Source organism: Coptis chinensis, chromosome 2 (genome assembly GCF_015680905.1).
Source record: "Coptis chinensis isolate HL-2020 chromosome 2, ASM1568090v1, whole genome shotgun sequence".
Classification (NCBI taxonomy): domain Eukaryota; kingdom Viridiplantae; phylum Streptophyta; class Magnoliopsida; order Ranunculales; family Ranunculaceae; genus Coptis; species Coptis chinensis.
Genome location: NC_141457.1, coordinates 73710648 through 73723318, shown reverse-complemented (window position 1 = coordinate 73723318; position 12671 = coordinate 73710648). Strand labels below are relative to the sequence as shown.

Below are 12671 nucleotides of genomic sequence, written 5' to 3'. Positions count from 1 at the left end.
GCTCGGAAAGAGCTTTCCAATGGACCAAGCCTTGACCCAATCAAAGGAGTAGAAGTGGACGAAAAGTCTGCTGAAGCCAACTGCAGCTGAAGAGGCCTTTTTGGACTGAAAGAATTGAGTTTTGGGCCTGATTCTCTGGCCCAAAACATGGCTCCAAGCCCATGCACGATTTTTGGATCTGGATGTATAAAAACAAAAGCTTGACTCTTTGTTAATGGCAATTAGGTTAGGTAGCAAAAGCAGTTAGGTTAGGTAGATAGTTAGACCTAGATTAGTTAGCCTCCATTAATTAGTTTTAGAACTTAGTTTAATTAGTTTCAATTCATTGTATTAGATTAAACCTTTGAATCTTGTTCTTCATTTGATTAGATCAATAAAGTAGTATTCTTTATCAATTTCGATTTTGTCATTTCCAATTCTAGATCTAATTTCAATTCCTGTCCTTATTTCATTTTAGTCATTAAATTAGATTTCATTATTGTTTAATTAAGTAAATTTCAATGCTTTATATTATGTTTAGATTTAATTTAAATGGAAATGATTGAATGATTCAAGGCTAAAACTCCATTAGAGGGGGTTGAGAAACCTTGATGAAAGCTTGATTCCAATTATCGGAGATTGTCGTAATTTCCTTTCCACTCTAGAAACGTTTAGTTCACTATGAGAATGGGTTTAATCGTTCACATGCTAATTATTAATTGGTAGAAATGCCATGTGTAATTAGGGATTAGGAAGAACCGATTGTTCTCGCGTAGCAGTTCAATTCGGATTACGACGACTAGTCGCTAGTGGATTAAGTTGAGTTAAGGTGGAATCAATCCCCCTCTAACTCCTTAACATCGAATCAACGTAGCATTCCCTTAGTTGTCTGATAGTCGACTAGTTGCATTTAGGTGGGTAGTTGCATCGTAGTCTAATTCCCCTTCGTAAAGCTCTCATTGACTTAAGACTGATTTCTTAGACTTAGAAAACAATCCATGCTAGGGAACTAGGAGTGGAACGAACTTCCTACTCCACTTAGTGCAATTCGCATCGAGAGTAGAAGCTTTGATAATAGACTAGTAAAAGATAGTTTTAGTTTACTTACGGAGTGAATTCATCGTTCATTTCGTAGGTAGACTATACATTTCTTCAGTTATCAAGCCCCGCCACCACTTGACTGGCCGCGCCCGTTTGGACCCTTGTTTGTTGAAGATTCGCCACTCGGTCACTGTTAATCATTTGTTGGACTTGTTCAACCGTTAACCCGGTCACCGGATTGTCCACTAGGGTCGGTCCCTGTTCCTCTTCGTCCTCCACCTTTTCATTCTCCGCTTCCTCCCCTGTTTCTTCCCCGGTCTCCTCCTCCATCCTCTCCCTCTCTCATCTCAGCTCCTCATTTTCCTCCCTCAGCCTTCCAATCTCTTCCCGCATAAGCCGCACTTCTTCTTCTGCTCTTTCCTCCTCTCGTCCTTCCCCTTCTTCTACCACAGCTTCCGGCATCTGTTCTGGGACCCTTATCTTTCGGGGCCTACCCGCCGCCTTCTTTGGTGCCATTTCTACTTCGTTTTCCCCACAGACGACGCCAAATGTTACAACCCTGTTTCTATTACAAGCACTATTCCCTAGCTCTTAGGCACTATTCTCCTTCTCCGCCCTACTCACTCCCCTTTTTCTCTCTTCTTTGCTCCCCTTTTCTCTAGGTTTTTCTTCTTTGATTAATGAATCCTCCTCCTTTTCTCTCTCCCCCACTATTTCTCTTTATATCTTTCTTTCCACCCATCATGGCCCTCCATCTGTTCCTCCATCTCGCGGTCCTCTTAGCTCCATGTGTAGGGTTTTCGTACCGCGACCACACGCTGTCACCCCGATCCGGTGGATCGCGGACTTATGCGTTATGTTGACCCGGCACATCTCACCATTGATATCCCGGTGCTGCATCCTGCCACTACAGCTCTCTAAGAACAAATGATCAGTCAAGCTCGCATGCTACATAACCTGGACACTTCTTACCACTTGGAACATACAATGCTAGACAAGTGCAACAACATCAAGCAAATTGCATTCAGACATCAAGAAAAAGAGCTAAGAGAACATACATCAAGAATAAACATGCATTCTATAGGGCAAAATATGAACTGCCTGAACATACTCAGAAAACCAGTTCCTCGATCCTACCAAACTGCCACCCTGGTGGAAACCAGTTCGGTCCACAATTAAAATGAAGCAGATAATAAAGGTGAACTTCCCAGGCAAGCCTAGGTTATCAGCTCTTAATGTATCAGGCCTTAGGCCATGCAACAATAGATCAAGCGAACTGCCCAGGCAAGCCCTGGAAACCAGCTCTATTGTATCACTACAACCTATCACAAAGACAAACAAAAACAAAAGAACATTCTTTCATAGCTAACAAAAGTTAAGACAAATTTGGCAAGTTCTCAGTGGCTAGGGGCTCCAGCATCTCCTCCAAAGTAGCTCCATCAAGGATGAGATCCAATGCAACATCATTCGCAAGAGCAGAACCTTCAACTACAGGAAGATTGGTACTATCATCTCTAGGTGCGTCTAACACTGTTGCACCTCGAGCCCCACGTTCTGGTTCCTCCTGTAAGGCGAGGTATTTCTACTCCAGCTCATTGTGGTCTTTGGCCAGCTCACTCGCCTCACCGAACAAAGTCTCATAGCCTCCAGCTTTGGCGGCCTTTGGTTGTTGCCTTCTCCACATACCCAAGATATCGCGGCATTTCGTCGGGTTGCTTCCTACAACGCCCCTGCCATGACCATTTTCTCCAGAGCGACCTGATCTTGCTGCTTCTTCAGTTCGTCAAAGCTGGTTTGGAGAGAGACTTGAACAGAACGCATGTTCTCTAGTTTTTCCTTTATCTTCTCTCGCTCGCCCTTTTTAGCCTCGGCAATCAAGGCAAGCTCTTTTAATTTTTGGTACCCCGATAGTACCTACGGAACAACAGTGCGTCAACAAGTCAATAAATCATCCTACTTATACATAGCAAAAGCCAAGTTATACAAATACGTACCAAGCAGTATCCAAGGTCCATGGCCCTCACATTTGCAGCAAGGTCGCCCATAGCATCCAAGTTCTGCCGATCTCCATCAAGGATGATGCTATCCAGCAAGCAACTTGTGATTGGAGCTAACTGGAAGCTATAGTCAGATATCATCACAGTTCGGGTCTCTCTAGTGTCAGGGTTAACATAGGTGATACCCGTCTCAAGGGCGCCACCCTTCCCCTTACCAAGACCAGCTTTAGCAGTACCTTGGCCAGCAGATTTTTCTCTTCTAGCCAAAGGAATAATAGTCACAGCAGAAGTACCTTTCTCCTTTTCGAAGGGGTTCAGGTCATCATCTCCCAGATCGACCCTCTAGAACAATCTCACCCGAGAGCTCAAACCCCCCTCAGAACGCCCAGATTTCTTCCCTGCAGAACGGTGACCAGACTCCCCCATCATTATGCCCTCCAGTCGAGCTGCCTTAGCTACCCTATCATCATCAGCACCAGCTTTCCTCTTTAACAAACTTCCCAGTATACAAACGGGAACACTGAGTTCGTCTATATCCACTAGAGAAGGACCACACCTCCGAGAGGGTTCCCAAACAGACGGTTCAAAAGCAGGGTGACCCTTCCCACCTGAACGCTTGGTCACACGACCGTCACCCCCAGAGGTCCCCCCACCACCTACTGGCCTCACCGGCCCACTACGGTTTTTGCTCCTAGCCTCCATAGTTACAATGCCACTCTCTTCCCTCTCCATTACAAGTTCGGTAGAAGATTCACTGTCAATCTAACCACGAGCCTTTTTCTTCTAATTCCTCCTCTTTAATCTGATGTGACGACCTCCCCTCTCCACAAAGTAGGTCACTACCTCAAGCAACTTCTCTTGTTTCTCAGCACGAGTCAGACGAGCGAACTTCTCTATCAAACTGTGCCCTTTCCTTTTGTCAATGACGACCTCTGTAACATAAAAGATCAAAGGTCAGTTCATTATAGTAAATACTTATCAATATACAACACAGAGACATGGCTCAACCAAACAACCTAGTACGTACCAGTAAAATTACAAACCCTAGTCTCCACACCAAACCCAGGGGTGCAGTAATTTCCAACTATAAAAAACGGCCTCTTCTCCCAGGGTTCGTTACTAACCCCATCCAAAATGCTAGACATTCTAGTCAAAGTCTGTAAGCTAAAGTTGTTTGCTCTAGTTCGTTTCACAACAAAATGCTCAACAATATCAGCAACACCAATATTGTATTCTCCACTCTCATTCAAAAGATCGAATCCCTAAGAAAATGCCATGTGTTCCCAACGAATTGGCAGGGCGCCTTCTCACAAAAATTTAAAAACTCACATGTCAGCTTAGACAACGGTAACCTCAACCCCGCTCTCAGCTGCCCCTCGCAGATAACCACACCATTGTCATGGGGGACGAACACATCACTAAAAATGTCAACGTCCTCACCTAGTCTATGAATCTCCAGATCGCTACAACAAATATCATACACACGCCTCAACTCACAAAAGATTTTCAGAGCTCGCTTATCTACTACCCTAGGAGGAAACCCACTAGAGGATGATGCACTAGAACTCCTTGCCACCACGACCACATATTAAGAACCAACCTCCTCTACCTCCTCACTCAGTGATACATCTTGAATCTCCTCAGATCGAGTATCATCAGAATCAGACATATTTTCTCTTCTTTAACAAGTTACCAATAACAACCAAACAACTGCACAACCCAACGAAATAGCAAATGGCAGAAGAAAATTGCAAAACAAAAATGGCAGAGAAAAAGTACTAACCTTATGCTCTCAGTCTCAGTAGGATGCAAAGTGATGAACTCCTCAGTGCTCCAGGCGTATATTGCAAGCCACCAGTCCATTTTCCAAAGAAACACAATCATGTTATTAAACCTTAACGTGCCATGTTGCTCCACAAAATGAGGCGGTTAATTGGCGACCCTTCAAATCAGCCGTCCCACATGCCAACTTAAAATCTCCCACTAGATCACTAACCAATACCTCACGACCTGCTGAGAGGGGGCTGTGTGAGGGAGTAATATACACTTCCAATAAATATTAGCCACATGTCTAGCACAGTAAGACAGTAACACTCATTTATGCATTCAAGTCGCTAATGATCAGCTCATACGACTCAAGCGACCTCATCAACACCATAACGCCCATGTCCAGAACGATAGGCATCCAGAATGCTCACATCAGCCAGCACCATAACGACTAGTAACGTATGGCCTGGTCATCACCTTAAAGACCGGAGCTTCAGATGCGCACACCATTACTCCACCGCAGGACGCCTTTATGGCTCATTAAAGGTCATCAAGTTCATAACCTGACCTGACGCAGGAGAGAAGGAAGGGGGCATCTTTGCCTATATAAAGAAGAGGAAGAACTACGTCTGGCCTGATTCAAGTTCCCCCCCCCTCTCCCCCTAGAGGAGAGAACTTGATACGTAGGCAATTCGTCCATACAAATTCGGTCAAACCCAATCAACCAGTCTATCTCCTCCAAATTACCTACACCTGCAAGGTTAGATGAAATATAACATTTACAAATTCTAAGAAAGATTAAAGATGCAATAAACTAGATTCAATCAATAGAGGTTTGTCTTCACATGAGTAGATTTAACTCTCCACCCCTTTCTATCTATCCATTTCTCTTTTTTAGTGGTGCATGTTTACGTAACCTTAATTTAAAAATCTAAAAGTAAGCTAAGTAGTTTTAGTATAACTCAATCATTAAAAATCCTTCTCACTAGTTTCAATTCCCTTGAACAAACTCTAGTTGTAATGTCATCCTTGTCTTAAGTTGGAACGAATCCCTTACTCTAACAATACACACGAAGAACGTGAGTAAGGAACTTGAGTTAGTACCAAAACGGATAAAGAATTCACAATTCTTTACAGCACAAAGTGCTAACATCAAATACCGTGCCCTCGCTACTCTATCATGTGAATTACAATGGCTCAAATCTTTCCTCACTGATCTTGGCATAGATCACCCGCAACCGATTTCAGTTCACTGCGACAGTCAAGCTGCTATTCACATAGCATAAAATCATGTATTTCATGAACGAACAAAACATATCAAACTTGATTGTCATTTTGTTCGTGAGAAAATCACCTCTAGCTTGATAGAACCTTGCTACATTCGGTCCCGTGACCAAGTTGCCGACATATTTACCAAACCACTTGGAGATGGGGCCTTTCAATGCCTATCTAGCAAGTTGGGTGTCGTTGATCTCTCAACACCTACTCCAACTTGAGGGGGAGTCTAAAGATATTGTATGTGCATATCTATGCAACATACCATATCCCACATATCAAGAGTTTCTATACTTATAGATTCTTAGTTAGGATAGATTTTATCTCTACATATGTAATAGTTGTATGGAGGGAATAACGTAGGATTTCCTTGATTTTAGCTTCCTTGATTGTGGGTTATATTCTTAATTATATAGTTGTATTTTCATATTTCAAATTTACTTCCTTGTAATACATGTAAATAATCTATAAATAAATATTTTCTTCTTGGTCTTCTTAAGGAAGCTAACCAAATCAATTCTCAATTCTATACACAGCCTTCAAAAATAACCATTTGCAACTGTACCTGTCTTGCAAGATTGATCCCCAGTCCTGCACTCTGTAGTACTGCTTCTGCTTTGGGCCGGAATTTGCCTTCCTCATAACTATATATCCCTGTCATAACATTTTTGTTTGCATCAGAGACATCAAGAGATATGTTGTCCTTGTACATAGAGTATAGCAAGACCACCACTACCTCCACTAGGATCAACTGTTAAGATGTTAGGGTACTTCAATTGCTTCTGTACATCCTTCATTCTAACATGCACTAACTTAGCTTCCATTGAAAACAGAAAATCAGAGCTGTGAATCCCCACTAGGCCCTTTAGATTCTGAACCACCTCAGGGGAGCCCATCCCTCGGAAATCCCAACACACGATCATGGATGTGGAGGGCCCTGTTTAACACGCTATTACTTGTATAAGCAGGGACAGATCCAAGATTTTGAATCAAGGGGGCAGCTAGTACAAATGTTAACTAATAGTTTTTTTTTTTTGGTAAAATATTGTATTATTCAAACTACTATTTTTTTTTCGATGGAAAAGTTGGAGGGGCTGCAACCACCTCCCCACTAGTCATAGATGGATAACTATAGTGAGAATATAATCAACAAAAAAAAAAATAGTATGAAAAAAAAAACTAATAAAAAATATTCCAATAAACCAACGTTTTTTTTACTTCTCTTTTTGCCCTTACAAAATTATAATTTATTTTGAGTAAAAAACCATTAAAGATGGACAAATATGTCTTTAAATATTTGATGCATGTGTTAATGAGACTAAAACAAATAGCCAAAAGCCCAAAGCCCAACCGGTCAGTTTGTATAATTTTAATCACCCATAACAAACCCGTAAACTCTCCGTCCTTTCTTTTACTCTCAATTCTTAAACAAATGTCAAACCAACCCAAACAAAAAACAAAAAGCAAATTCATAAATGACTTTTGGCGTAGCTTGTTACACGCTTGTCCTAATTATTTATAAAACTCGTTATCATTATCAATAAAATTTCTACTTAAGGAAAAAAAAAACAAAAACAAAAACAAAAACAAAAACAAATCAAATCAAAACAAAACAAAGCAATGTAATTTTTTACTTTCTATGTTAATCTTTTATAGTTTTCTCTACATGATAGTAAAGTTAAGTCATTATAGGAAGTTAACAATTTGTTGAATTGTTGTAGACTTGTAGACTAGATTATGTAGATATATATAGACATAGTAGTATAAATTAATGGCTTAAGTGCTTAAGTAGTTAATTTCGTCAGTCCATATTAAATTTTTAATAGTCAACGCACTCTAGTTTTGTGAATTTAAATAAATACATAATTTTGTTGATCTTTATTGTTTAGACAAAAATAAAAATAAAAAATTGGCATACTTTGTTTTTTAGGAAATGGGGTGGGGTGTGCACATAATCTCGCAACTCTGACTTAGAATCCTGGTTGAGTCCCTACCCCTAGATTACTATTTTCACAATACCTTAAACTATTCTATTATAATGCTAACCCTATTGGGTTATCTATGAGTTCAGTAGACGCACTATTATTTTGTTTTCCCGATGAAACGAAATTATTATAGAAACATGTGTATATAAGTGAATCATCAATCTTACCCTAATGTTTATTGGGTGATTTGGCTCCAGAAATAACGCCAGCTGGAAATATCATTAATTGTTCTAACAAAATATAAGAAATCTAAGTTCAAAATAACAATTTGAATATAAGCATGCATACATGATTATCCCTAATCATTTTCAGGAATATATAAATTTCATTATAAAAAAACATGGATGCATACATTATGAAACTCTTAATTAAACAATAGGAAACTCAATCTTCCATTTCTTTTTTTTGGTAGATAAGATTACAATTTCTAAACACTCTTAAGAACGCATCTGAGAAGGAACGCATATGTAAATCATTACGTATGTGTAGTACTCTAGGACTCTTGTGATTTTGAGGTTTGGCTTGGAGGGTAGCCTATCCCATTGCGCTTGTTAGGAAACAATACAAACACTGAACTTGAAAGGGCGCCTACAACTGGTGGCAACACCATAAGCAACATCTTCTGAGTTGCTTCAAATGATGGATAGTAGCACTCAATTGTGTTAGGGTCCAGAAGAACAACCACCCCGAACACAAGTAATGAGAATATAGCGTGAACAAAGTCCCCAACTCGTAGCTTATAAGCTGATAAATCATTTGATCCCGACGAAGGCCAAAGCCCATCCTTCGTGGCCATTCCATAATGTGTTTCTCCATCATTATCTATGTAGCTATCTGTAAACGATGAGAAAAAACACGAGAGGCCACAAGCCCCCACTAGGATACCAGTTAGATACTCATTAATGGTGTGACACTTCCCATTGTTAGATAAAACTGGACTCAGGAATTGGAATAAGAACACAGTTCCAGTGGGAAGAAGCTTAATGAGGTTGGCTACCCCAGAGAATGTCCTGTCTCCTAAGGTTTGTGTAAAGCTTCTCTTTGATTTTTGAGCCATTTGGGAGGGTCTGGTTCTTTGACGAGAGTGTATAATATTGGAACTTAAACTTACTGACTATACTGTATCTTGACATTTGTTCTAATACTTATATATAGTATAGAGAAGGATGAGCCTTGAAGGATATGGCAAGTAAAGAAGGCCTTGCTTGCACGAAAAATTGCTTGGACATAGAGTTGGTCTTGCTTCTACACTTGGATATGTCACCCTTAGTTTCTAATCCAAGGTTAGAGATTAGAGATTTGAGCCTTCTCTTGCTTTCCATCTTTCAAAACTCAAAAGAGTAAACAGGTGGTAGTAGTTAGCTGACTAATGACTATGGATTAGGTGCAAGTGCATGTTGAATAGTTGCTACTCTAAGAATACATCTCGTCTATTTTGCAATATTTAGTTCCAAATCTCATTGTCAAACAAAGTTCCATGTCTAATGGAAAACCTTACATTTGCAAGTGAAGACAATGGTCTCACATCCCTTAATTCGGTCAAGAGGCGCTTTCGAAAAAGATTCATATTTCATTATAGTAAGATAATGAGTAAAAGTGCTAAATGTCTAATTGAGGGTATAATTGCTTATCATATCCAATCAATGGAAAGGTGTTATGTTTATTTAACATTTTATGTTTGGCCGCAATAAGCATTCTTTCTCTTGTAAGTTAGTTTTTTTCAGATTACATCTGTGAATTAATGGATCAACTATTTTAAAACATGACTAGATTATTGGACGATATACTCTTGAGTTCAACCACCAAGCTAGGCAGTGTAAATCTGTGACGATGCAAATGTATTAGGGCCGCATGTATTACTTCCTATGTAAATTATTTGGTATGATTTAGTTTCTGACTTCATTAATCCTCGGTTTTTTAGTCTCTCAATTCATTTCTCATCCCAGACGTTCGGTAATACTTACTCTAGAAAACTAGAATTTCGGCATAACTGATGCATCAACCAGTTATGCTAATTATATTGCTAAGGTACACTTAAATATAACTGGCCGCATATATGCGCAACCACAGGACTGGCAAGCAGTAATACTTGATTCATGAGATCTTTCCTTCATTTAAAATTGGTTAAATTGGTGATAATGAATATTAGAGAAAGATCACTTCTAGTGAAGCAATTACTAGTTACTACTGTGTAACTTTTAATGAGTTCCTGTTAAGCATATAGTCCCCTCTCTTCTTAAAAAATATGAAGATGGACATGATGAAGCCATACAAAGAAAAGAAGAATCCAGAACACAAGTCTCACAGAACCCTTCTTCTCAAAGGAAGCCCAAATTAAGCATCGAAGAAAACTGTACCTCCTAAAAATCCAATCACTAATATTCCATCTCCACCTCGGCTGGAAATTCGAACCTCAATTACCATTTCACCTGGAAAATTGTCTTCTTCTTCCAAATTCCAATAAACTTCTCATTCATACCAAAATTTCCGTCCAATTGCTTTTATTCTTTACTAAATCTCTTTAAAGAAAAACGTTGGTATACAAATACTTTAGTATCAAATAAGGATCATAAATTGGAAGACCTGGTGCTCATTGAATCAAATCACTAGTGTTCCATAAACAAATATGACTTCATTTGATTCAGCTGCCGATCATTCCCAACACATCATAATAAGTCCATTCTTAAACTTCTTCTAAACATATATACAATTAAGAGGTGTTTCATTTCCTTCACATAAATACATGATTACAACAATAGGCAAATTCCAATTCTACCCCTTGTTTTAATATATATAAGTACAATTACTGAAATCTCTCTATATATTTCACTTGCCATGTTTTGAGACACCATCTTCTCTCCGTTTAAAAAAATCACAGAAAGAAAAGATCACATCCTGGAAACATGAAAAAGTGACATCAATCAAGAGTCAAGACGAAGTAAACGTCTTAAATCCTTCGTTGCCAACTCATCATCAACAACAAACGTACTAGTCTTCTTTGAAAAACTAGGCAAGGGAAGTTTCCTAGGTGATGGAGAAGAGAAAAAAGCTGACCCAGCATAAATCTCTTCTGTTGTTCTCACCCGAACAACTAAATTATCTATCGACTCACCTCGTTTCAATATAGTTACATTTTTCGTCGGTTCATCTAACTTCGTAATCAACGGCTCTGAACGTTTTGGCCGGATAACTGATCTCCGGTACGTTTTCCGTCGTGGTAAGCAATCTTGTGGACGTAATATTTCCGTTCCCATGGCAAATATGTAATAAAATTAACAAATTTGGGGTTAATATGAAAACGGGTGTTTTGAGTTTTAAGGATTCGATTGCTTTGCTTTTGCTTGAGAAATGAGGATGATGAAGAAACTGATGCTTTATAAGCTTTTTTTAAAGTGAAGAAAGGTGGCTTCGTTGGAAGGTTGACAAGTGTCAAACGTTGACTGGGTCGTTAAGTTTTATGGGATTTCGATTTGTTTTTTGTGTGACGTGGAAACCGCGTTTGTGAGAACGACGAATTTGACTAGTCTATATTCTCTATTGCGTGTTGCTTTCGTTGTACGTTGTAAAGGAGGTGGATTTTATCATTTTTATGGGGGAAGGACTACCTGCAGACCCCAAAGGTAACCGGGTACACAGATTGATTTCTGTACCACACACACATCTCGTATCTCGGCGCATACACACACATCTCAGAGCACACACACAGGTATCGAGGCACACACACATATCTCGGATTCAGATCAACGGCGAGATAACACGGTTATAGAAATGATCTCTGTACCCGGTTGTAGAGATCTCGAGTCTGATCCCAAATCTCTCAAGGGCAGACCCCATTTTTCTCGAGGTTTTCTCAAGGCTTAGGCACCCCTCCTACCATTTTACAAAAAGAAAAGAAAAGAAAAAGAAATGGACAGCATGGATAAAAACAAGTTGATGCATATTGATGTTTCCCAAATTAGGTTATTTAAGTATTTTTTTAATGAAAAACCAACACTACCATTTGTGTATGAGACAGTCCAGCTCAACAAACTAATTAAGGCATAAATGTTCGTCTGGTTAGAACGTCTTTTCTTTTTCAAGTTAGTTCAATTGAACTGTTCTTAATGCAGAACCGAGACATCCCATCTATGTGTTAAACGATCTAGTCCAACCAACTAGGGCAGAAAATGATAACCTAATCAGAATGTCTTTTCATTTTAAGTTAGTTCAATTCAACCGATCTTAATGCACGACCAACACGATCTATGTGTAAGACAATCTATTCTGATCAGCTAATTAGCTAAGGCAGAAAATGATAGCCTAATCAAAATGTCTTTTCTTTCTAAGTTAGTTCAGTTAAACCGATCTTAATGCATGACCAACACAATCTGTGTGCAAGATGGTCCATTCACTATATAATGGGGGGGTAAGTCTAACTAACTCTTGTTTTCCTTCACTATATACTTTAAACCCTAAACTGAGTCGTGTATTTAAAATACAAAAGGTAATTTTGTTAGTCGGAATTCAATTATAAAACTCAAAATAAATAAAAAATATTGTTGACATAACCTTAACCATAAACCTAAACTTATATGTACACTTAAGGTGGAGTAAGGAAGAACATAAAACAAATATGCAACATTTGAGT

At 39.2% G+C, this 12671-nt stretch overlaps 1 protein-coding gene across 1 annotated transcript; it reads right to left on the bottom strand.

The window, feature by feature from the left end:
- Window positions 1–8333: 8333 nt before the first annotated feature.
- On the bottom strand, window positions 8334–11407 carry DMP2 (transmembrane protein, putative (DUF679 domain membrane protein 2)). Its single transcript, XM_086589855.1, has one exon. It carries the CDS (start codon window positions 9099–9101, stop codon window positions 8538–8540), a length of 564 nt encoding a protein of 187 aa, XP_086445981.1. The 5' UTR covers window positions 9102–11407; the 3' UTR covers window positions 8334–8537.
- Window positions 11408–12671: the final 1264 nt, after the last annotated feature.

What these genes read in the sequence shown, in the direction of transcription:
- DMP2 (XM_086589855.1), bottom strand. Translation starts at nt 9,101, where the DNA reads ATGGCTCAAAAATCAAAGAGAAGCTTTACACAAACCTTAGGAGACAGG.